We start from the raw sequence: 27521 nt of genomic DNA on the forward strand, positions 1-27521 counted from the left end.
CATGGTCTCCATTTCCCCCCACCATGTGCCCACTATGCCCAACATCATTTAATAGTTATTGACTCGATACCGGTACCCTCTGTATATAGCCTCGTTATTTTTATTGTATTACTTTTATCTTTTACTTTTTTACTTTAGTTTATTTAGTAAATATTTTTTAACTCTTTCTTGAACTGCATTGTTGGTTAAAGGTTTTAAAGTAAGCATTTCACAGTAAGGTCTACACCTGTTGTATTCAGAGCATGTGACAAATACAATTTGATTTGAACTGTAAATGAGAGGTTTTAATTCTACATAACATGATCATGTTATATTCTGACTTAGTCTGATATACAGTATGTATTTGAAAGGATCATAAATATAACTACGAGTAAAGCAAGAGACACTTTTGAAAGACGAGACCATTTTGAAATGGGTAAGTGTGGATGGTTAGAAGAGTGAAGCCCTTTTAATCTTTTATTTATTAATCATTAAACATTGTTAGATTACTCATACCGGTGAACAATGACCACTTTTACTAAGGGACGTTCACGACATACATATTATATACAGTGCAGTACAGTGGATCGTTATGTGTGTTGCCGGGGGAACGGAGGGAGAGAAGGGGAGGGCATGTGAAATTCCATTGGCTTTTTTCTTCTTGTACCACAGCACAGTTGTTCTATAAAAGTTGCCCATTGAGAGTTACACATTTTCACAGCTACAGTAACTTAAGGGTGAATCTACGGTAAATCAACTCCTGTGGGGAATATGAATTGGAACACATTGTTGATATGAGTATGCTATTATTACGCTATAAAACATTCTAAGTTAGTCGAGCAGCTCCGGGGTTCGAGAGGCATGAGATCAGCGTGCATGCGTGCTGCAGACATTCAGACAGGGCAGCCATCTTGAAAATGGACTGGCCCACTTCTCCCCATTTAAGCCTCATTTTTGGTGCTTTCCCTTTTATATAAAAAAATACAAAACATAACGGCGAAAATAATTCGAGTTTCATTCCATTTTCCTTTTCTTTTTTTTTTTTTTTTCTTGTCCGGCACTTAGCTACATATTGACAAAGTATACAATATTTTACAACTGAAGACTGAAATAACACTTGATTCGTCTAATCGGATATATACGGTACAAGGCCCATATCCAATCAGAAAAGTCAACTGGAAGCTAACCAGTAGGAAGCAACACAACAAGCCTATGGTGTGAAGGAAGCTGTCTGACAGCTCTGCATTAACACGAGCACCCGCCCTCTGGGACAGTGGGTTCTGCTGGTTTGTCCAGCTTTATGTCAATCACTGGAAAATTAAGGAATTAAGGAAAACTTGGGGAACACATAGAAAATGGTTAAACATTATCTGCATATTCCATTCTAAACAACAAAACTGTCACATAACAGTCAACAAAAATTACTTTAATGCAATATAATAGACCCTCTATCTTTCTCTCTCACACCCACACACACAATTCCACACTATATGTAACTACAGTACGCCCTCCTTCCAACCACAATAGTGTATTCTTCGTCATGTCTCCCTAGTACAGCTCTGCTACCCAACTCGAGCCCTAAGGGCCCCGACATTATACATCGGGTTAGGAAGGGCCTGTTTTTTAAATCAATAACTGGGGTATTGGCCAGGCTTGGGTATCATTTTCAAGAATTATTCAATTGATCAATAACATTTTGAAGCTGAGCCATTCACACCCTCCTGCTCTTATTCACAGTGTCTCTGTACAATCATCTCTTAACATCATAACACGGTGTCAGAAGTGCTTCAACTGGAGAGATTATTTCACACGTTTGACAGAGTTTAGAGTGATCTAAAGAAGCTACTTAACAACTCAGTTAGTCCCTCTCTCGTCTGGTGAGCAACCAACTCAGTCAGTCCCTCTCTCGTCTGGTGAGCAACCAACTCAGTCAGTCCCTCTCTCGTCTGGTGAGCAACCAACTCAGTCAGTCCCTCTCTCGTCTGGTGAGCAACCAACTCAGTCAGTCCCTCTCTCGTCTGGTGAGCAACCAACTCAGTCAGTCCCTCTCTCGTCTGGTGAGCAGCCAACTCAGTCAGTCCCTCTCTCGTCTGGTGAGCAACCAACTCAGTCAGTCCCTCTCTCGTCTGGTGAGCAGCCAACTCAGTCAGTCCCTCGTCTTGTGAGCAGCCAACTCAGTCAGTCCCTCTCTCGTCTGGTGAGCAACCAACTCAGTCAGTCCCTCTCTCGTCTGGTGAGCAGCCAACTCAGTCAGTCCCTCTCTCGTCTGGTGAGCAACCAACTCAGTCAGTCCCTCTCTCGTCTGGTGAGCAACCAACTCAGTCAGTCCCTCGTCTTGTGAGCAGCCAACTCAGTCAGTCCCTCGTCTTGTGAGCAGCCAACTCAGTCAGTCCCTCTCTCGTCTGGTGAGCAACCAACTCAGTCAGTCCCTCTCTCGTCTGGTGAGCAGCCAACTCAGTCAGTCCCTCGTCTGGTGAGCAGCCAACTCAGTCAGTCCCTCTCTCGTCTGGTGAGCAACCAACTCAGTCAGTCCCTCTCTCGTCTGGTGAGCAGCCAACTCAGTCAGTCCCTCTCTCGTCTGGTGAGCAACCAACTCAGTCAGCCCCTCGTCTTGTGAGCAGCCAACTCAGTCAGTCCCTCGTCTTGTGAGCAGCCAACTCAGTCAGTGCCTCTCTCGTCTGGTGAGCAACCAACTGAGTCAGTCCCTCTCTCGTCTGGTGAGCAGCCAACTCAGTCAGTCCCTCTCTCGTCTGGTGAGCAGCCAACTCAGTCAGTCCCTCGTCTTGTGAGCAGCCAACTCAGTCAGTCCCTCTCTCGTTTGGTGAGCAACCAACTCAGTCAGTCCCTCTCTCGTCTGGTGAGCAACCAACTCAGTCAGTCCCTCTCTCGTCTGGTGAGCAGCCAACTCAGTCAGTCCCTCGTCTGGTGAGCAGCCAACTCAGTCAGTCCCTCTCTCGTCTGGTGAGCAACCAACTCAGTCAGTCCCTCTCTCGTCTGGTGAGCAGCCAACTCAGTCAGTCCCTCTCTCGTCTGGTGAGCAGCCAACTTAGTCAGTCCCTCTCTCGTCTGGTGAGCAACCAACTCAGTCAGTCCCTCGTCTTGTGAGCAGCCAACTCAGTCAGTCCCTCGTCTTGTGAGCAGCCAACTCAGTCAGTGCCTCTCTCGTCTGGTGAGCAACCAACTCAGTCAGTCCCTCTCTCGTCTGGTGAGCAGCCAACTCAGTCAGTCCCTCGTCTGGTGAGCAACCAACTCAGTCAGTCCCTCTCTCGTCTGGTGAGCAACCAACTCAGTCAGTCCCTCCCCCGTCTGGTGAGCAACCAACTCAGTCAGTCCCTCTCTCGTCTGGTGAGCAGCCAACTCAGTCAGTCCCTCTCTCGTCTGGTGAGCAACCAACTCAGTCAGTCCCTCTCTCGTCTGGTGAGCAACCAACTCAGTCAGTCCCTCGTCTTGTGAGCAGCCAACTCAGTCAGTCCCTCGTCTTGTGAGCAGCCAACTCAGTCAGTCCCTCTCTCGTCTGGTGAGCAACCAACTCAGTCAGTCCCTCTCTCGTCTGGTGAGCAGCCAACTCAGTCAGTCCCTCGTCTGGTGAGCAGCCAACTCAGTCAGTCCCTCTCTCGTCTGGTGAGCAACCAACTCAGTCAGTCCCTCTCTCGTCTGGTGAGCAGCCAACTCAGTCAGTCCCTCTCTCGTCTGGTGAGCAACCAACTCAGTCAGCCCCTCGTCTTGTGAGCAGCCAACTCAGTCAGTCCCTCGTCTTGTGAGCAGCCAACTCAGTCAGTGCCTCTCTCGTCTGGTGAGCAACCAACTCAGTCAGTCCCTCTCTCGTCTGGTGAGCACCCACTCAGTCAGTCCCTCTCTCGTCTGGTGAGCAGCCAACTCAGTCAGTCCCTCGTCTTGTGAGCAGCCAACTCAGTCAGTCAGTCCCTCGTCTGGTGAGCAACCAACTCAGTCAGTCCCTCTCTCGTCTGGTGAGCAACCAACTGAGTCAGTCCCTCTCTCGTCTGGTGAGCAGCCAACTCAGTCAGTCCCTCTCTCGTCTGGTGAGCAGCCAACTCAGTCAGTCCCTCGTCTTGTGAGCAGCCAACTCAGTCAGTCCCTCTCTCGTCTGGTGAGCAACCAACTCAGTCAGTCCCTCTCTCGTCTGGTGAGCAACCAACTCAGTCAGTCCCTCTCTCGTCTGGTGAGCAGCCAACTCAGTCAGTCCCTCGTCTGGTGAGCAGCCAACTCAGTCAGTCCCTCTCTCGTCTGGTGAGCAACCAACTCAGTCAGTCCCTCTCTCGTCTGGTGAGCAGCCAACTCAGTCAGTCCCTCTCTCGTCTGGTGAGCAGCCAACTTAGTCAGTCCCTCTCTCGTCTGGTGAGCAACCAACTCAGTCAGTCCCTCGTCTTGTGAGCAGCCAACTCAGTCAGTCCCTCGTCTTGTGAGCAGCCAACTCAGTCAGTGCCTCTCTCGTCTGGTGAGCAACCAACTCAGTCAGTCCCTCTCTCGTCTGGTGAGCAGCCAACTCAGTCAGTCCCTCGTCTGGTGAGCAACCAACTCAGTCAGTCCCTCTCTCGTCTGGTGAGCAACCAACTCAGTCAGTCCCTCTCCCGTCTGGTGAGCAACCAACTCAGTCAGTCCCTCTCTCGTCTGGTGAGCAGCCAACTCAGTCAGTCCCTCGTCTTGTGAGCAGCCAACTCAGTCAGTCCCTCTCTCGTCTGGTGAGCAACCAACTCAGTCAGTCCCTCTCTCGTCTGGTGAGCAGCCAACTCAGTCAGTCCCTCGTCTGGTGAGCAGCCAACTCAGTCAGTCAGTCCCTCGTCTGGTGAGCAACCAACTCAGTCAGTCCCTCTCTCGTCTGGTGAGCAACCAACTGAGTCAGTCCCTCTCTCGTCTGGTGAGCAGCCAACTCAGTCAGTCCCTCTCTCGTCTGGTGAGCAGCCAACTCAGTCAGTCCCTCTCTCGTCTGGTGAGCAACCAACTCAGTCAGTCCCTCTCTCGTCTGGTGAGCAGGCAACTCAGTCAGTCCCTCTCTCGTCTGGTGAGCAGGCAACTCAGTCAGTCCCTCTCTCGTCTGGTGAGCAACCAACTCAGTCAGTCCCTCTCTCATCTGGTGAGCAGCCAACTCAGTCAGTCCCTCGTCTTGTGAGCAGCCAACTCAGTCAGTCCCTCTCTCGTCTGGTGAGCAGCCAACTCAGTCAGTCCCTCTCTCGTCTTGTGGGCAGCCAAGCGGAGCCATTGTTATGGATACTCAGACATGTAGAGAGAATATTGGAGCAGATAAACGCAGCAGTGCAGAGATGGAGCAGGGGACAGACAGAGAGGAGCAGCTAACGGTACGGGCGAGGGAACGGTAGGGCCTGAATGTTGTGGGTATTGGAAGGGCTCAGGCTTAAATTTCATGCCCGTGCAGGGCTCTACTCCCTAGGTACAGGGGCCTACCCTGCTATACCATCACTAGGCTGCTATCCTGCTATACCATCATTAGGGGGGATCCTTTCCCCTTGTCCTATACTGCCCTACAAAACCTTTCATCTGTTGTAAAGGCCAGGTATGTTATCTGATTAATGTGGTATTTAGTTACCTGAAACAAGAACAAGCCAATCGATCAAAATACATCATGAAGTACCATAACGTAGTTACTGAACTTTGCCTTTGTAGGGCAGTATAGATTCTATACATACCATTGATCATATTACGGGTTCACTGCACTGGAGATGGCAGCCTATTTCTGCCTACTTCTTTATTACCGTACCAGCAACCACGATGAGTTAAAGGATTCTTTCCCTCTACTGAGTTTCTCTTCGTTGTTCTGAGCCTTGATTAACAGTGTTGAGTCACTCACTCTCTCTGTTCTAAAGGATACTGCCTTCAGGGTTCACATCGTCCAAACTCTCCATCCCAGGTAAGGTTGCTGCAACACGCCGAAACAGCTGGAGAGGGAGAGAGAGAAAGAGAAAGAGAGGGAGGGAGGAAGAAGGAGGAAGCGAAAGAGAGAGGAAGGAAGAGAGAGAGCAAGAGAGGAAGGGAAATAGTTTGAAAGAATAGAATAAAACTAACATAATAAAACGACATACTAGAAAGAATTTCCACAATCTAAATCTTATGTTTGAGTGACATGAAGCATATTAAGAAGCTAAAATTCTGAAATGTTGACTGCCTAATTAAGAAATGCTAAATTTATTTGGCAAAGTGGGTGGGGTTATATCCTGTCTGTTTGGCCCTGTCCGGGGGTATCATCGGATGGGGCCAGTGTCTCCTGACCCCTCCTGTCTCAGCCTCCACTATTTATGCTGCAGTAGTTTGTGTCGGGGGGCTAGGGTCAGTCTGTTATATCTGGAGTACTTCTCCTGTCTTATCCGGTGTCCTGTGTGAATTTAAGTATGCTCTCTCTAATTCTCTCTTTATCTCTTTCTTTCTCTCTCTCGGAGGACCTGAGTCCTAGGACCATGCTTCAGGACTACCTGGCATGATGACTCCTTGCTGTCCCCAGTCCACCTGGCCATGCTACTGCTCCAGTTTCAACTGTTCTGCCTGCGGCTATGGAACCCTGACCTGTTCACCGGATGTGCTACCTGTCCCAGACCTGCTTTTTTCAACTCTCTAGAGACAGCAGGAGCGGTAGAGATACTCTTAATGATCGGCTATGAAAAGCCAACTGACATTTACTCCTGAGATGCTGACTTGTTGCACCCTCGACAACTACTGTGATTATTATTATTTGACCATGCTGGTCATTTATGAACATTTGAACATCTTGGCCATGTTCTGTTATAATCTCCACCCGGCACAGCCAGAAGAGGACTGGCCACCCCTCATAGCCTAGTTCCTCTCTAAGTTTCTTCCTAGGTTTTGGCCTTTCTAGGGAGATTTTCCTAGCCACCGTGCTTCTACACCTGCATTGCTTGCTGTTTGGGGTTTTAGGCTGGGTTTCTGTACAGCACTTTGAGATATCAGCTGATGTAAGAAGGGCTATATAAATACATTTGATTTGATTTGATATAGCAAGAATCACCTGTTTGACATTGGTGCCTGTCTTGGCACTAGTTTCGATGAACATCACGTTCAGTTCTTTGGCTCTCTGCTCTCCCGCCTCAATAGTGATTTGCCTGTGGGAGAATCAGACCATAGCATGCATTCAAATGTTTCAAGGGAAATACTTGATAGACATCTTAAACGGTTTATGTAGAACCAATGACGTTGAACAATTGATGCATAGTTGAATCAAATCAGGTGACTCATGTTCACGCTGTAAATGCATATATAATCCATTTAAAGGGATTGAAAAAGTAGCATTAACTTCAGACAAACTACCCCTCCGGAAAGCTTATACAGGGATGCTGGCCCGTGTTGACTCCAATGCTTCCTACAGTTGTGTCAAATTGGCTGAAAGTCCTTTGGGTGGTGGACCATTCTTGATACACAAAGGAAACTGTTGAGCGTGAAAAACCCAGCACCGTTGCAGTTATTGACACATATAACAGGTGCGCTTGGCACCTACTACCATACAACATTCAAAGGCACTTAAATATTTTATCTTGCCCATTCACCCTCTGAATTGCACGCATACACAATCCATGTGTCAATTGTCTCAAGGCTTAAAAATCATCCTTTAACCTGTCTCCCTCCCTTCATCTACACTGATTGAAGAGGATTTAGAAAGTCGGTCTATGTCATGCTAAGAGCATGGGTAACTAATGTTTTGTACAGTCAGTGTATATGTAATACATTTGTCAGATATAAACTAGAGCAGGGATCATCAACTAGTTTCAGACAGGGATCATCAACTAGTTTCAGACAGGGATCATCAACTAGTTTCAGACACGGATCATCAACTAGTTTCAGACAGGGATCATCAACTAGTTTCAGACAGGGATCATCAACTCGTTTCAGACAGGGATCATCAACTCGTTTCAGACAGGGATCATCAACTCGTTTCAGACAGGGATCATCAACTCGTTTCAGACAGGGATCATCAACTCGTTTCAGACAGGGATCATCAACTAGTTTCAGACAGGGATCATCAACTAGTTTCAGACAGGGATCATCAACTCGTTTCAGACAGGGATCATCAACTCGTTTCAGACAGGGATCATCAACTCGTTTCAGACAGGGATCATCAACTAGTTTCAGACAGGGATCATCAACTCGTTTCAGACAGGGATCATCAACTCGTTTCAGACAGGGATCATCAACTCGTTTCAGACAGGGATCATCAACTAGTTTCAGACAGGGATCATCAACTCGTTTCAGACAGGGATCATCAACTAGTTTCAGACACGGATCATCAACTAGTTTCAGACAGGGATCATCAACTCGTTTCAGACAGGGATCATCAACTCGTTTCAGACAGGGATCATCAACTCGTTTCAGACAGGGATCATCAACTCGTTTCAGCCATGGAACATTTTTTTTTGAGGATGGTCGGCTGGCCGGAACATAATTACTAATAATTTGTAGTGCAAATTGACCGCAAGAGACCCAGACAGATATGTTTGACTAAAACATAATCATTACAAACCTTGCTTACATTTGTATACAAGCATGTGTCTTTCTATTATGCGTGGGAACACTTGGGACCAGATTTCTTACATTAAAATAACTTGGAGCTGATTTCCTGTTGTTTTTACAGTCTTACAGTCCTGGGGCGGCAGGTAGCCTAGTGATTAGAACATTGCGCCAGTAACCGAAAGGTTGTTAGATTGAATCCCCGAGCTGACAAGGTAAATATATGTTGTTCTGCCCCTGAGTAAGGCAGTTAACCCACTGTTCCTAGGACGCCATTGTAAATAAGAATTTGTTCCTAACTGACTTGCCTAGTTAAATAAAGATAAAATAAATAAAAAATTATGTCCAACAACTTGGGGGATCAAATATTACCACCAGTGGCCCAAATTCGGCCCGCGGGCTGCCAGTTGGGGAACCCTGAACTAGACCCACCTCTTCTCCTCCAGGTCTGTCTTGTTGCCCACTAACATGATGATGACATCACTGCCCCTCTCTGTTCGAACGTCATCAATCCACTTACAGGTCTGCTGGAACGAGTTCATGTCTGTAGGGGAAATACATAATTTACAACATTTTTACTGTATTTTACGGTGTAAACCAAAATGACACGCCACTATAGTACACAGGGTAACTGTGTGTGTGTGTGTGTGTGTGTGTGTGTGTGTGTGTGTGTGTGTGTGTGTGTGTGTGTGTGTGTGTGTGTGTGTGTGTGTGTGTGTGTGTGTGTGTGTGTGTGTGTGTGTGCGCATGTGGTTCTGCTTGTTGTGTGAGTTGCAATGCTCACTTGTGATGTCATACACCACCACAGCGACAGTAGAGTCCCGTATGTAGCTAGGAATCAGACTCCTGAAGCGCTCCTGGCCAGCTGTATCCCACAGCTGCAGCCTCACCTAGATAGATAGCATACACAGAGATACAGTACTGGCTAAACAACAGCTCTGTATTAACACGTGTATTTAAGTTCATTTCACCAGGTAAGTTAAATGAGAATACATTCTCATTTATGAATGCCTCATCGATGTAATTAGTGTGTAGTATGTACAAGTATGTATAGTTCAGTGGAGGCTGGTGGGAAGAGCTATAGGAGGATGGGCTCATTGTAATGGCTGGAATGGAATAAATAGAATGGAGTCAAGCATGTGGTTTCAATATGTTTCATGGGGTTGATACCAATCTATTTATTCCATTCAAGCCATTACAATGAGCCTGTCCTCCTATAGCTCCTCCCACCAGCCTCCTCTGGTATAGTTAGTATGTCTTGTATACTAGGAGAATTGGAGTGCTATTGTGCTAGTTAGCGTGCTAGGCCACTAAAAAGTGTAGAAATAATGTAGTCTGTGTTGATCTGTGTGTTCCTTTCAGGAAACTGACAGAGTTTCTTACTGTTCGGTCCTCCAGGTACATGGTCTTTGATAAGAAGTCAATCCCAATGGTTGCCTGTCAAATAAAACAACAGGAAAGTGATATTAGCAATAATAGAACAATAAAATAAGTCCCACGGGGTACAGTGTTTTACCCTCTATAGTTTGTTATTCACAAAAGAAAATATGTATTGTGATAGATAGGAAACATAAGAAGCTATTCAGTGTGTAGGCCAAGCACTGACATCTAATCAAATCTATGGTAAATAGATGTGTATTGCCCTTTGTACTTTGTACTGTAATTGATGTCCTGTAATGTGTTTGTAATTTATGTCCTGTAATTTGTTTGTACCTGAACATTAAATGAAGGAGCCAACTTTTACCTGATATGTGTTGTCAAAGCTGTCGTACATGAACCTGGTGATCAGTGATGTTTTCCCCACTGGAAGATGAACAGAACACAAGGGTGAACATAGATACATACATACAGTACATACAGTATATACATACACACATCCATACATACAGTATATATACACATCCATACATATAGTATATACATACATACAGTATATACATACACACATCCATACATACAGTATATATACACATCCATACATATAGTATATACATACATACATACATACATACATACATACATACATACATACATACATACATACATACATACATACAGTATATATACACATCCATACATATAGTATATACATATATACAGTATATACATACATACATACATACATACATTACATACATACAGTATATATACACATCCATACATATAGTATATACATACATACAGTATATACATACATACATACATACATACATACATACATACATACATACATACATACAGTATATATACACATCCATACATATAGAATATACATACATACAGTATATACATACATACATACAGTACATACATACATACATACATACATACATACATACATACATACATACATACATACATACATACATACAAACATACATACAGTATATACATACATACAGTATATACATACATACATACATACATACATACATACATACAGTATATACATACATACATACATGCATACAGTATATACATACAGTATATACATACATACATACATACATACATACATACATACATACATACATACATACACACAGTATATACATACATACATACATACATACATACATACATACATACATACATACATACAAATACATACATACATAAATACATACTGCATATACATACATATATACATATATACATACATACATACATACATACATACATACATACATACATACATACATACATACATACATACATACATACATACCGTATATACATACATACATCCATACACACAGTATATACATACATACATACATACATACATACATACATACATACATACATACATACCGTATATACATACATACATCCATACACACAGTATATACATACATACATACATACATACATACATACATACATACATACATACATACATACATACATACATACTTATACAGTGCATTTAGAAAGTATTCATACGCATTGACCTTTCCCACATTTTGTTATGTTACGGCCTCATTTTAAAATGTATTAAATTGGGGGGGTTTTCTCATCAATCTACACACAATACCCCATAACGACAAAGCAAAAACAGGTTTAGACATTTTTGCAAATGTATACAAAATAATAAACTGAAATATAAGTATTCAGACCCTTTAATCAGTACATTGTTGAAGCACCTTTGGCAGCGATTACAGCCTCGAGTCTTCTTGGGTATGACGCTACAAGCTTGGCACCCCTGTATTTTGAGGAGATGCTCCCATTCTTCTCTGCAGATCCTCTCAAGCTCTGTCAGGTTGGATGGGGAGCGTCACTGCACAGCTATTTTCAGGTCTCTCCAGAGAGGTTAGATTGTGTTCAAGTCCGGGCTCTGGCTGGGCCACTCAAGGACATTCAGAGACGTGCATTGTCTTGGCTGTGTGCTTAGGGTCGTTGTACTGTTGGAAGGTGAACCTTCGACCCAGTCTGAGGTCCTGAGCGCTCTGGAGCAGGTTTTCATCAAGAATCTCTCTGTACTTTGCTCGTTCATCTTGCCCTCGATCCTGACTCGTCTCCCAGTCACTGCCGATGAAAGAAATCCCCACAGCATGATGCTGCCACCACCATGCTTCACCGTAGGGATGGTGCCAGGTTTCCTCCAGACGTGACACTTGTGGCAGAACAAAGAGTTCAATCTTGGTTTCATCAGACCAGAGACTCTTGTTTCTCATGGTCTGAGAGTCCTTTAGGTGACTTTTGGAAAACTCCAAGCGGGATTTCATGTGCCATTTACTGATGAGTGGCTTCCATCTGGCCACTCTACCATAAAGGCATGATTGGTGGAGTGCTACAGAGATGGTTGTCCTTCTGGAAGGTTCTCCCATCTCCACAGAGGAACTCTGGAGCTCAGTCAGAGTGACCATCGGGTTCTTGGTCACCTCCCTGACCAAGGCCCTTCTCCCCCGATTGCTCAGTTTGGCCGGGCGGCCAGCTGAGGAAGAGTCTTGGTGGTTCCAAACTTCTTCCATTTCAGAATGATGGAGGCCACTGTGTTCTTTGGGACCTTCAATGTTGCAGAAATGTTTTGCTACACTTCCCCAGATCTGTGCCTTGACACAATCCTGTCTCGGAGCTCTACAGACAATTCCTTTGACCTCATGGCTTGGTTTCTGCTCTGAAATGCACTGTCAACTGTGGGACCTTATATAGACAGGTGTGTGCCTTTCCAAATCATGTCATTGTGGGGTATTGTGCATAGATTTATGAGGAAAATGTTTTATTTAATATATTTTAGAATCAGGCTGTAACGTAACAAAATGTGGAAAAAGGGAAGGGGTCTGAATACTTTCCTGATGCTCTGTACATACAGTGCCTTCAGAAAGCATTCAGACCCCTTGACTTTTTTCTATCAAATACATATATACAGGTAACTGCCAAAATAATTCTGGAGTTGTGCCTGAGACAGCATTTATCAACACCATCAACAAAACATCAAATGATGGAATTTCTTGTGGAAGAATGGTGTCACATCCCTCCAATAGAGTTCCAGACACTTGTAGAATCTATTGTCAGGGTGCATTGAAGCTGTTCTGACACACCCTATTAAGACATTTTATGTTAGTGTTTCATTTATTTTGGCAGTTACCTGTACGTACCGTGCAGAACATACATTGTCTACATACATACATACATACATACATACATACATACATACATACATACATACATACATACATACATACATACATACATACATACATACATACATACATACATACATACATACATACATTAAATACATACTGTTATGAAATCAATAACTAGCCTATGGATAATGTTGCACTCGCTTTGTCTAGGTGTCTTAGGCTCCTTGTAGCTAAGTACATCACAGTTAGTAACCTACAGAAGGCTATGGGCAGTGGCCATTACAGGCTTGCAATCAGCACCACACCGCTACATTACCACATACCTTACGGAAAACCATTAGGGTGTTAGCTACATACAAATGCAATAACACACATGCTCACACACATGCTCACACACATGCTCACACACACACACACGCACACACACACACACACACACACACACACACACACACACACACACACACACACACACACACACACACACACACACACACACACACACACACACACACACACACACACACACACACACACACACACACACACACACACACACAGAGCACCATGGGCAGCTACATCTCAGATTAATTTTCTATGGAAAGCCATGACACCTACCATTACATACACACGCACACACACACACATACAGTGCATACATACACGCACACACACACATAGGAACATACACTAAATAATGGACATGAGTGACACACATCTCATCTTTCTCTTTCTCACTCACTCACGCACGCACGCACGCACGCACGCACGCACGCACGCACGCACGCACGCACGCACACACACACACACACACACACACACACACACACACACACACACACACACACACACACACACACACACACACACACACACACACACACACACACACACACACACACACACCCTAACACAGCATCCATTCTATTACAAATAAACCACTAGTATTTTTCACTTCCAGGATTGTACCGAGATGTGTATAGCCACTCCGACTGTCTGATGTCTGACCAGTGACCACATATTCCAAGAGGTTTATAGCGCTAAACCATTATCGATCTAGACTCCTGAATCTGTGCCATGTCAACCACGTAAACAGTCATTGTTCCCTAAATGATTGAATTATTGAATACATCATCATGTTACGACACGGAAAAACCATTCGTGACTATCATTCTGTTACGGAACTGTGAGTCAAGTGATGGAGATTGGAGACAGTGACTGCGAGGTTTATATATTCTACAGACATCGCCAACCTGGGTGTGTCCCGGACTGACACATGGGAACTGTTTGTCTATTTATCCCTTTTAAACCTCAAAAAAATTATAGCTTGTCATGTCATACATTTTAATGTTACATTTACGCATATAATCAACGATGGAACTGTGATAACATGTTATTATAATCTTGAAACAGAACGAATCTTTCTGCCGGTCACTGCACCACATCAAAACATCCAAATTCGTATTTCACGTCGTCTACTGTAATCTTTCTCTAATACCAATTATACATTAAAATAAGACATGTTTAAATAGAGAAATTGGTTTAAATAAAATATGAACATCTGGAAACCCGGGAAGATAGATTTATTTCATGACGTTTAAGATCACAATGGATGACTAATCAAATTTTCTACAAAAACAAAATCGTGACAGCAACCGGTGAATTGGTTGATTGAGCTAACATATAACACAACCTCTCAAAACATTTACAAAATAGTGAAAACTTTCAAATAGACCAAATAACACAGTTATGGCCTTCAGGATGCATTAGCATGTTTGGCAAGTGATAACCAAGCAAGCCTCCAAGGCTCTCCAAAATGCTCGACTCACCGCTCTGTTCTCCTAAAAAGACGAGTTTAAATTTCCTCAGAGGGTTCCCCAAGTCTCCTCCGGCGGACATGGTTACAGCGATAAAACTCTATCGGATTATAATACAGGTTTTCTGATCCAGAGGCGTTGTTTCTTTCACTATCGGTGTGTTGGGATCCTCCTCTGCTCATATAATGATGGGAATGCAGCCCAGCATCGTCCTGTCAATTTAGGATGCGTGTGCGCCTGTGCGCGACCTCACCTTATTCGTTCTCTCACCTTCTGAAATATTATGGCATTTTCTACCGTTATTCCTTACATTTACACCGTGTATGCATATTCAGCAACGTAAGTAACATAATGCAATAGCTGTGTTTTCAGGTTAGTTTTATTTCCAAACACATTGTATTATAAACAATTTGTTATAGCAATATGACATTCACATTCATTCACAAATAGTGTCATTGATACAAATCCTCATAAAATTAAAAACGATGCGAATACTGTACAATAAACCCGTAGCATATACCGTTTTCATGATAAGCAAACCGAAAACATTCCTTTATCAAAAGTCCCTTCAAAATGGAAGAAACTGCTATGTTAATTTGTATTATAGTCCAAAATAAAATCTTCAATGTTGATACTACATAATATAATAATAACATGGTCATTCAGCAGGCACTTTTATCCAAAGCGACTAACAGAGCTTTCATTGACAGTGGCACATATTCAGTTTAATTGGCCAATGCGGGAATTGAACCTGCAACCATAGTGTTTCCAGTATTGTGATCTAACTTGAGCTGAAGGTACCAATGGCCTTGACCCTCTCAGGCTCAGTGCCTTCCTCTTACACCGGCCTCCCAGGCTCCTTCTTAATACTCAGGCCAGGCCTGTGATGGCTGTAATCTCCAGCCAGCCAGGAATAAGAGCACTGACCAAAGGCACGTATAACCCACCTGTAGCCCAATAACCCAAAAGGTTGCTGGTTCGAATCCCCAAAGCTGACTAGGATAAACATCTGCCGATGTGACCTTTAACAAGGCACTTCACCCGAACTGCTCCTGAAGTTGCTCTGGATACGAGCATCTGCTAAAATGTGTAAATAAAACGTTCACGAAAATCAAGGACAACAAGACTTTGTTCGTGGCGACCCCTAATTTACAAGCACATCAAGTGCATCTGCACCTGTTCCGAAGGATGTTGTTTGTTGTAGTAGTAACCACAGGCGCTCAGTTTATTCCCACAGGCCTGCTTCCACCAGACACAGGAGTAGTCAATGGCCAGTTTAAACACAGCAAGGGCTGGCAGCCAGGCTGAAGTATATATGAAATATATGGATTGAAACATATTTGGAATCTATATTGAACAAAAATATAAATGCAACATGCAACAACTTCAAAGATTTTACTAAGTTACAGTTAATATAAGGAAATATGTCAATTTAAATCAATTCATTAGGCCCTAATCTATGGATCTCACATGACTGGGCAGGGGCGCAGCCATGGGTGGGCCTTGGAGGGCATAGGCCCACCCACTTGGGAGCCAGGTCCAGCCAAATCTAATACTTTTTTCCCCACCAAAGGGCTTTATTAAAGACAGAAATACTCCCCAACTGTCAGGTGGATGGATTATCTTGGCAAAGGAGAAATGCTCATTAACAGGGATCTAAACAAATTTGCTTACAAAATTTGAGAGAAATAAGCTTTTTGTGCGTATGGAACATTTCAGGGATTTTTTTTTCTCAGCTCATGAAACATGGGACCAACACTTTACATGTTTTGTTTATATTTTTGTTCAGTGTAGATGGGGTTGTGGGGTGAATCCAGTGAAGACCATGAGGATCATGGAGGGCAGGAGATGGGGGTTGCTCTTGGTAGAGGAACCTGGACGGGCGTGCCCATCCCCATGGCAGCCCCACCAACAGTCACAGCAGGCACAGCGGGCACACAGCTACACATGGAGTAAGCCTGGGAGGAGAGGTCTGACTAGTTTATATTACATTCTTCCAAATGTCTTTGAAATACTGCTGTCTTGCCAGTTGCCACAGATCTGGGACCAGGCTAGATATCAAATATAATAACAATAACAATATAACAATATATTATTATAATAATTTATAATCATAATATAATCATAACAAGTATATATTATAATAATCTAGAATAACAATAGCAATCTATAATAATAATCATCATCTATAATAGTAAACTATAATAATAATCTATAATAATAATAATAATCTATAATGATACTCTCGAATAATAATATAATCTCTAATAATAATATATAATAATAATATATAATAATAAATAAAAATATCTAATAAAAATATCTAATAATAATATATAATAATAATAATAATAATCTAAAATAATAATATATCATAATAATAATAATCTCCAATAATAATAATATATAATAATAATATATATTAATAATATATAATAATAATAATCTCTAATAATAATAATATATAATAATAATAATATATATTAATAATATATAATAATAATAATATATAATAATAATAATCTCTAATAATAATAATATATAATAATAATAATATATAATAATAATAATATATATTAATAATATATAATAATCATCATCTCTAATAATAATCTATAATAATAATAACAATCTATAATAATAATAATCTATAATAATACTAATAATATAAAATACTACTAATAATAATATATAATAATAATATGTAATAATAATATATAATAATAATATATAATAATAATATATAATAATAATAATAATAATAATAATCTATACTAATATATAATAATAATATATAATTATATTATTATTAAATATTATTATTATATATTATTATTATAGATTAGTATAGATTATTATTATTATTATTATTATATAATATTTAATAATAATATATAATAATAATCCTCTTTAATAATAATATGTAATAATACTATATAATAATAATATATAATAATATATAATAATAATATATAATAATAATAATATATAATAATAATATATAATAATATATAATAATAATAATAATAATATATAATAATATATCATAATAATAATAATATATAATAATATATCATAATATATCATAATATATCATAACAATATTTAATAATAATAATCTCTAATAATAATATTTTATAATAATAATAATCTCTAATTATAATCTATAATAATGTTATATAATAATAATAATAATAATAATAATATATAATAATAATATATAATAATCTATAATAGTAATAATATCGTATAATAATAATCCATGGGACTTTTGTAGCACTTTTCAAGAAACCAAAGTCGCTTTACAATTGTAGAAACTAAACAGATCAAACAAGGCAACACCAGACTAGCAGCAGGAAGAAACAGAAACATGAAACAAAGAGAAGGGGGAGGGGTTTAAGCAGGGAAAAGAGTGAGATGTGCCAGTGTGTGAGTGAGCGAGCAGGTGTGTGAGACAGATAACATTTGATTTGATTTGAGTGTGTGTGTGGGGGGGGGGGGGGGTTTAGGGGTAGGCCAAGGAGAAGAGGTGGGGCTTTAGGAGGGACTGAAAGATGGTGATGGACTTAGAGTCACAGATGGCTGGAGGGAGGGAGTTCCAGAGCCATGGAGCTTGGACTTGGGAACGGCAAGGTGGCCTGCTGTGGTGGAACAGAGTGAGAGTGTGGGTTGGTAAGGGAGAAGAAGGTCGGAGGGGTAAGGGGGGGGGGGGGGCAAGGTGGAGAAGAGCTTTGTAGGTCAGAAGGAGGATCTTGTAGTTAATGCGTTGAGAGACAGGGAGCCAGTGGAGTTCTTGGAGGATGGGGCTGATGTGCTGCCACGACTTTGGGCTGGAGGAGTCGGGCTACAGAGTTCTGAACCATTTGGAGCTTATAGAGGGAGCTTGCGTTGATGCCGGGAGAGTAGGAGATTAATGCATGTATGAGGGTTTCAGCGGCAGGACGGGAGAGGGAGGACTTGACTTGGAAATATTGTGGAGGTGGAAGAATGAAGATTTGACAGGGGATTTGATATATTGATTTGATATACAGTATTTGACAGGGAATTTGATATATTGATTTGATATACAGTATTTGACAGAGGATTTGATATATTGATTTGATATACAGTATTTGACAGGGGATTTGATATATTGATTTGATATCCAGTATTTGACAGGGGATTTGATATATTGATTTGATATACAGTATTTGACAGGGGATTTGATATATTGATTTGATATACAGTATTTGACAGGGGATTTGATATATTGATTTGATATACAGTATTTGACAGGGAATTTGATATATTGATTTGATATACAGCATTTGACAGGGAATTTGATATAGTGATATAACTCAAAGATGAACTATTCAGTACCTGGACTCTGTGAGAGTTTAGTGGGTCGGAAGTGACATTAGTGCAGCCAGTGTGACAGAGAGAGATGTACTCTGTGTTGTTTGCTCCACACACAGGGTTAAAGACATAATTCAGACAGGAACAGTTGGAGTTACAGAGAGGGAGAAACCTGGTAAAATAATAACAGAATAGAATAGACTATAATATTTGCCAACCTATCAGTGATGGTTGCTTTGGCTACAACGGTGCAACATGTTGAGTACACAATACAGTCAGTGGTCTATATAAAGTGAATGACGTAGAGACAGCATAGGGAGACTGAACATTAATAATTGAGTTAAGATTTGTACCGCCAAAAGGAAACAAATGTCACACAGTATAGTGCCACACAGTAATGAGGGGTATTTTCATACAGTCCACTGGTCCAGTGTGTCACTGTAGCCCGCGTTGACCCCTGCCACTCTCTCCATGAAGACGAGAGGTACACAGAGCAGGATGGAGAGGGAGAGAGGTACCAAACACAGCTTCATCACCACCCCGCCCAGCAGCAGCCCTACAGCAACCGTGGGCAGGTTGATGCCCCTGGAGAGAACCAACAGGGTGGACGTCACAGTTGGGTTTAGGGTCAAAACAATTCAATGTTTAAAACTATACATTCAGAGACATTGTGTGTGTGCGTGAGTGCATGCGTGCGTTTGGCGTGCGTATGTGTGTGCATGTGTGCGTTTGTGTGTGTACAGTAAGTGTGTAGCGTACGTAACACATCATCCATGAGCAAGCTGCCGTAGGCGGTGGTGGTGCCATACTGGTGCTCCAGGAACTAGCTGAGGAAGGTGGTGAGGCCATACTGGTGCTCCAGGAACTAGCTGAGGAAGGTGGTGAGGCCATACTGGTGCTCCAGGAACTAGCTGAGGAAGGTGGTGAGGCCATACTGGTGCTCCAGGAACTAGCTGAGGAAGGTGGTGAGGCCATACTGGTGCTCCAGGAACTAGCTGAGGAAGGTGGTGAGGCCATACTGGTGCTCCAGGAACTAGCTGAGGAAGGTGGTGAGGCCAGCAAAGGAGGAGGAGGGAGAGAGGGATGGAGGAAGAGGGATGGGGGAAGAGGGATGGAGGAAGAGGGATGGAGGAAGAGGGATGGGGGAGAGAAGGATGGAGGAAGAGGGATGGGGGAGAGAAGGATGGAGGAAGAGGGATGGGAAGAGAGGGATGGAGGAAGAGGGATGGGGAGAGAGGGATGGGGAGAGAAGGATGGAGGAAGAGGGATGGAGGAAGAGGGATGGAGGAAGAGGGATGGAGGAAGAGGGATGGGGAGAGAAGGATGGAGGGAGAGGGATGGAGGAAGAGGGATGGAGGAAGAGGGATGGAGGAAGAGGGATGGGGAGAGAAGGATGGAGGAAGAGGGATGGAGGAAGAGGGATGGGGTGAGAAGGATGGAGGAAGAGGGATGGAGGAAGAGGGATGGAGGAAGAGGGATGGGGAGAGAAGGATGGAGGAAGGAAGAGGGATGGGGGAGAGAAGGATGGAGGAAGAGGGATGGGGGAGAGAAGGATGGAGGAAGAGGGATGGGAAGAGAGGGATGGAGGAAGAGGGATGGGGAGAGAGGGATGGGGAGAGAAGGATGGAGGAAGAAGGATGGAGGAAGAGGGATGGGGAGAGAAGGATGGAGGAAGAAGGATGGAGGAAGAGGGATGGAGGAAGAGGGATGGAGAAAGAGGGATGGAGGAAGAGGAATGGAGGATACGGGATGGGGGAGAGAAGGATGGAGGAAGAGGGATGGGGAGAGAAGGATGGAGGAAGAGGGATGGGGAGAGAGGGATGGAGGAGGAGAGGTAAGAGGGGATGGGGAAGAAGGATAGGGAAGAAGATTAATGGATGGAGAGGATGGGGGAGAATAAGGGGGGTATCGGTACAGGAGCAGAGAGAGAACGGTAGGGGAAAATTGAATTTAAAAGTCATTGCTTCATATTTTTATTTTATTCTATTCCTGTGGCGGTCCTCATGAGAGCTAGTTTCATCATAGCACTTGATGGTATTTGCGACTGCACTTGAAGAAACGATCAAAGTTCTTGAAATGTTCTTGATTGACTGCCCTTCATGTCTTAAAGTAATGATGGACTGTCGTTGTTTTTTGCTTATTTGAGCTGTTCTTGCCATAATATGGACTTGGTCTTTTACCAAATACGGCTCTCTTCTGTATACCCCTCTACCTTGTCACAACAGAACTGATTGGCTCAAGATTGGCTTTCCTCATTAAGAAGGAAAGAAATTCCACAAATTCATTTTTAAGAAGGCACACCTGTTAATTTAAATGCATTCCAGGTGACTAACCTCATGAAGCTGGTTGAGAGAATGCCAAAAATGTGCAAAGCTGTCATCAAGGCTAAGGGTGGCTATTTAAAGAATCTCAAATATAAAATCTATTTCGATTTGTTTAACACTTTTTTGGTAACTACATGATTCCATATGTGTTAATTCATAGTTTTGATGTCTTTACTATTATTCTACAATGTAGAAAATAGTAAAAAATAAAGGAAAACCCTTGAATGAGTACAGTAGGTGTTTTAAAACTTTTTACCGGTAGTGTATATATATATATACGTATATATATACAGTATATATACTGTATACAGTGACTGAGGATTTACAAAAGAATCGCTTGATAACCTTATTAAATATAACTAAATTGCTATATTGTTAAACTCTAACTGAGAATTTAATTCTTCAAGGTTTTCTCTAGAGGATGCTATGATGAGCCTGCCAAAGCAACACAATTAGACCTGTATTCATAGTCAAACTAGTATCATGGACTTCCTGCAATGTAATGCTTTGAATTTTGGCAAAAATGCACTGTAATATATTGAGTCAAATATTTGGGTTTGTCTCCTTACCAGCTAACATAGAGTGGTACTGGTAGGGCTTGGACAGGAAGTGAGGTAAGGTCAGGGTGGCAGCAGCACAGGACATGAACAGCCCTCCCAGGCCATTGAAACGAGGCTGGTGGACCCGGCTCCTAAAGTAACTAACAAACACCACTAGCACCATGTTCCCCATCTGCAGGACACACACATGCAGTCACAGCCAAGTGGGCTTACTACAGTGGGATAAATTAGAGTGTTTCTTAGTCATCTTAAACACATCTACTTTGAAACAAAAGTATACACCTCACACATATGGTTATGGGCTTACAGAAAATAACACCTATACCATGTCAGATATAGATTTGAAAGAGTTTGCATCCCAATATTACACTTTAAATATGCAGTGCATTCGGAAAGTATTTAGACCCCTTGACTTTTTCTACATTTTGTTACGTTACAGCCTTATTCTAAAATTGATTAAATATTAGTTTTTCCTCATCAATCTACACACAATACCCCATAATGACAAAGCAAAAACAGGTTGCTGTTTTTTAGGTCGAACAAATTGTCTGTAGAGCTCCGAGACAGGATTGTGTCGAGGCACAGATCTGGGGAAGGGTACCAAAACATTTCTGCAGCATTGAAGGTCCACAAGAACACAGTGGCCGCCATCATTCTGAAATGGAAGAAGTTTGGAACCACCAAGACTCTTCCTCAGCTGGCCGCCCGGCATAACTCAACAATCAGGGGAGAAAGGGCCTTGGTCAGGGAGGCAACAAAGAACCCGATGGTCACTCTGGCAGGGCTCCAGAGTTCCTCTGTGGAGATGGGAGAACCTTCCAGAAGGACAACCATCTCTGCAGCACTCCACCAATCAGGCCTTTATGGTAGAGTGGCCAGACGGAAGCCACTCCTCGGTAAAAGGCACGACAGCCCGCTTGGAGTTTGTCAAAAGGCACCTGACCATGAGAAACAAGATTCTCTTGTCTAACGAAACCAAGATTGAACTCTTTGGCCTAAATGTCAAGCGTCACATCTGGAGGAAACCTGGCACCATCCCTACGGTGAAGCATGGTGGTGGCAGCATCATGCAGTGGGGATGTTTTTCAGCGGCAGGGACTGGGAGACGAGTCAGGATTGAGAAAAATATGAACGGAGCAAAGTGCAGAAAGATCCTTGATGAAAACCTGCTCCCGAGCGCTCAGGACCTCAGATTGGGACGAAGACAATGCAGGAGTGACTTCGGAACAAGTCTCTGAATGTCCTTGAGTGGCTCAGCCAGAGCCCAGACTTGAACCCGATCAAACATCTCTGGAGAGACCTGAAAATAGCTGTGTAGCGACACTCCCCATCCAACCTGACAGAGCTTTAGGGGATCTGCAGATAAGAAATACAGTTGTGCCAAGCTTGTATCATCAAAGGTGCTTCAACAATGTACTGAGTAAAGGGTCTGAATACTTAAGTAAATGTGATATTTCAGTTTAAATGTTAATACATTTGTTAAAGTTTATAAAAACTGTTTTTGATTTGTGATTATGGAGTATTGTGTTTGGATTGATGAGGGGGGAAAAAACAATTTAATCCATTTTTAGAAAAGGCTGTATCAAAATGTGGAAAAGGTCAAGTGGCCTGAATACTTTCCAAATGCACTGTACATCCATAAAGACTGAAATATAACAAAAATGTTTGTCATAGATACACTGTATTTTCAGCTGTTTAAAAAAAGTGTATTAATTATGAAATAATGAAATATATTAATAACATTCCATCCAGCTAGTGCTGGAGCGATTTTACAGTTACACATGACTTTGTGCTATCCCAGTTGAGAACGGCAGAGGGTGCTGTACCTCGTGCAGGGAGGAGATGGTGCCCATAATGTAGATATGCTGTTGAAACCGGAGGGGTGCTCTATTGTGGTGATGCAGCTCTTGACGTAGGCACTTTGCAGCAGCTGGATGAGCTGGAGCAGACTGTGACACAGCACAAATAGCTTGGGGGGACAGTGAGGGAGGAAGAGAAGGGAGAGGGGGGGTAGAGAGGGGGTGGAGAGATAAAGAAGAAAGGAGACAGAGACAGAAAGAGAGACGAAGAGAGCGAGACAGAAAGAGAGAGGAAGAGAGAGACGAAGAGAGAGAGACAGAAACAGAGACAGAGAAATAGACAGACAGAAAGAGAGACGAAGAGAGAAACGAAGAGAGAGAGACAGAAAGAAAGAAAGACAGAGACAGAGAGAGAGACAGAAAGAGAGACGACGAGAGAGACAGAGAGAGAGAAAGAGAGGCGAAGAGAGAGAGAGACAGAGAGAGAGACAGAAAGAGAGACAAAGAGAGAAAGCAAGCAAGCAAATTTTCTGTGTGTACCAAGAGACCTTCTATAGGCACTGAACACCTATAAGGAAAGCATTCTTGGCCGTTTTATCTCTGGTAGACTTTGACTACATATGATATCTTGCTGTGGCTACAGAATGATCTTTACTTTGAGCATGAATATAGACATTTTGCAGTCCGTGCAACACGTGGAATTGAACAAGTCTAGACTCACACCAGAAAGGGATGTTAAACTCCAAAATCAAAGTTTGTCAGATGTTTTCCGACCTCAGAAGTCTTCTCTTGAGATATGTCCACATTCCAGGCCATCTGTTTTGTAGTTAAAGCTTTATGCTACAATTAATGGAAAAGATAAGCATCATATAATTTCCAGATTTCCTGTGCCTATCTTTTACATTAATTTGGCATTGACGCATTTGCCGGATCTATAATCCATCTTGAGATTTACTGTGGACTAGTTTAGATCTAGTTTGGATCTAGTTCAGATCTAGTTCAGATCTAGTTCGGATCTAGTTTAGATCTCGTTCGGATCTAGTTTAGATCTCGTTTGGATCTAGTTTAGATCTAGTTTGGATCTAGTATAGATCTGAAAACATCTGAGAAAGTGATCTACCTACAGTACATGCTTTCATACATACCTTTATAATAAAATATGTTTTGGACATCTCTTTTTCCTCCTCATCTATGGTGACAGTTTGCAGTGTTCACCCCAACAGCCGAAAACAAGCTTCCAAGCATCTCTTCTTGTGCATGTGAGAGTGTGTGTCTGGATGTCTAGGTAGGATTGGGTTGTGCATGTGCCTTAACCCCTTAGATGACTCTGAGCACAAAAAGTTTCCAACCAAACCCCTTAACAGGAATGTAGCATGGCTCTGGCTTTGATCATGGGACCAAAGCAACACCACCACAACCTGAGAAGGTACAACATGTTTAACTGTATGTCCCACTACTGCATGTGCCCCAATTGGATTCTTGGAAAATCTAGTGTAACGCCTGACAGAAGTATGGCACAACGTCAGGGAACTTCCCATAATTTATACTGAAAAAAAAGATATAGAAATATCCACCAGAGTTGTTGCCAGAGAATTGAATGGTAATTTCTCTACTATAAGCCACCTCTAACTTAATTTAAGAGAATTTGATGGCAATTTGCATATACTCCAGAATGTTATGAAGTGAAGTGATCAGATGAATTGCAATTAATTGCAAAGTTCCTCTTTGCCATGCAAATGAACTGAATCCGCAAAAAACATTTCCACTGCATTTCAGTCCTGACACAAAAGGACCAGCTGACATCATGTCAGTGATTCTCTCGTTAACACAGGTGTGAGTGTTGACGAGAACAAGGCTGGAGATCACTCTGTCAAGCTGATTGAGTTCGAATAATAGACTGGAAGCTTCAAAAGGAGGGTGGTGCTTGGAATCATTGTTCTTACTCTGTCAGTCATGGTTACCTGCAAGGAAACACGTGCCGTCATCATTGCTTTGCAAAAAAAGGGCTTCACAGGCAAGGATATTGCTGCCAGTAAGATTGCACCTAAATCAACCATTTATCGGATCATCAAGAACTTCAAGGAGAGCGGTTCAATTGTTGTGAAGAAGGCTTCAGGGCGCCCAAGAAAGTCCAGCAAGCGCCAGGACCGTCTCCTAAAGTTGATTCAGCTGCGGGATCGCGGCACCACCAGTACAGAGCTTGCTCAGGAATGGCAGCAGGCAGGTGTGAGTGCATCTGCACGCACAGTGAGGCGAAGACTTTTGGAGGATGGCCCGGTGTCAAGAAGGGCAGCAAAGAAGCCACTTCTCTCCAGGAAAAACATCAGGGACAGACTGATATTCTGCAAAAGGTACAGGGATTGGAGTGCTGAGGACTGGGGTAAAGTCATTTTCTCTGATGAATCCTCTTTCCCGTTGTTTGGGGCATCCGGAAAAAAGATTGTACGGAGAACACAAGGTGAGCGCTACCATCAGTCCTGTGTCATGCCAACAGTAAAGCATCCTGAGACCATTCATGTGTGAGGTTGCTTCTCAGCCAAGGGAGTTGGCTCACTCACAATTTTGCCTAAGAACACAGCCATGAATAAAGAATGGTACCAACACATCCTCAGAGAGCAACTTCTCCCAACCCTCCAACAGTTTGGTGACGAACAATGCCTTTTCCAGCATGATGGAGCACCTTGCCATAAGACAAAAGTGATAACTAAGTGGCTCGGGGAACAAAACATCGATATTTTGGGTCCATGGCCAGGAAACTCCACAGACCTTAATCCCATTGAGAATTTGTGGTCAATCCTCAAGAGGCGGATGGACAAACAAAAACCCACAAATTCTGACAAACTCCAAGCATTGATTATGCAAGAATGGGCTGCCATCAGTCAGGATGTGGCCCAGAAGTTATGCCAGGGCGGATTGCAGAGGTCTTGAAAAAGAAGGGTCTGCAAATATTGGAAATATTGATGCAAATATTGACTCTTTGCATTAACTTCATGTAATTGTCAATAAAAGCCTTTGACATTTATGAAATGCTTGTAATTATACTTCAGTATCCCATAGTAACATATGACAAAAAAAATATCTAAAGACACTGAAGCAGCAAACTTTGTGGAAATTAATATTTGTGTCATTCTCAAAACTTTTGGCCACGACTGTATGTCCAACCGGCCTCACAACCGCAGACCAAGTGTAACCACGCCGGCCCAGGACCACCACATCCAGCTTCTTCACCTGCTAGATTGTCTGAGACCAGCCACCAGTATAGCTGATGGAACTGAGGAGTATTTCTGTCTGTAATAATTACCTTTTGTGGGGTAAAACTAATTCTGATTGGCTGAGCCTGGCTCCCCAGTGGGTGGACCTGGCTCTCAAGCGGGTCAGCCTATGCCCTCTCATCCATGGCTGCGCACCTGCCCAGTCATGTGAAATCCATAGATTAGGGCCACATGAATTTATTTCAATTGACATGATTTATTTATATGAACTGTAACTCAGTAAAATCTTTGAAATTGTTGCATGTTGCATTTATTTTTTTGTTCAGTATAACATTAGGCACTGTTGTAATGAGTCGATGCAAAAACAGTTTGTAATTTGTACTTGGGCAGACATCAGGTTATGTTATAGGGGCTTA

At 42.4% G+C, this 27521-nt stretch overlaps 1 protein-coding gene across 2 annotated transcripts; it reads right to left on the bottom strand.

The window, feature by feature from the left end:
- Nucleotides 1-416: 416 nt before the first annotated feature.
- Nucleotides 417-15094, bottom strand: LOC139559845 (ras-related protein Rab-6B-like). 2 transcript variants are annotated; one of them, XM_071376221.1, is made up of 8 exons: nucleotides 14888-15094; nucleotides 10211-10269; nucleotides 9838-9903; nucleotides 9251-9356; nucleotides 8899-9010; nucleotides 6974-7067; nucleotides 5825-5891; nucleotides 417-1289 (listed from the first exon to the last, which is right to left on the bottom strand). In XM_071376221.1, the coding sequence occupies exons 1-8, from the start codon at nucleotides 14955-14957 to the stop codon at nucleotides 1225-1227; spliced, it is 639 nt and encodes a 212-aa protein (XP_071232322.1). In that variant the 5' UTR covers nucleotides 14958-15094; the 3' UTR covers nucleotides 417-1224. The 2 variants fall into 2 exon arrangements, with proteins under 2 accessions (XP_071232322.1, XP_071232323.1); XM_071376222.1 differs by having other exon boundaries at nucleotides 9850-9903; nucleotides 14888-15089.
- Nucleotides 15095-27521: the final 12427 nt, after the last annotated feature.

Source organism: Salvelinus alpinus, chromosome 30 (genome assembly GCF_045679555.1).
Source record: "Salvelinus alpinus chromosome 30, SLU_Salpinus.1, whole genome shotgun sequence".
Lineage (NCBI taxonomy): Eukaryota > Metazoa > Chordata > Actinopteri > Salmoniformes > Salmonidae > Salvelinus > Salvelinus alpinus.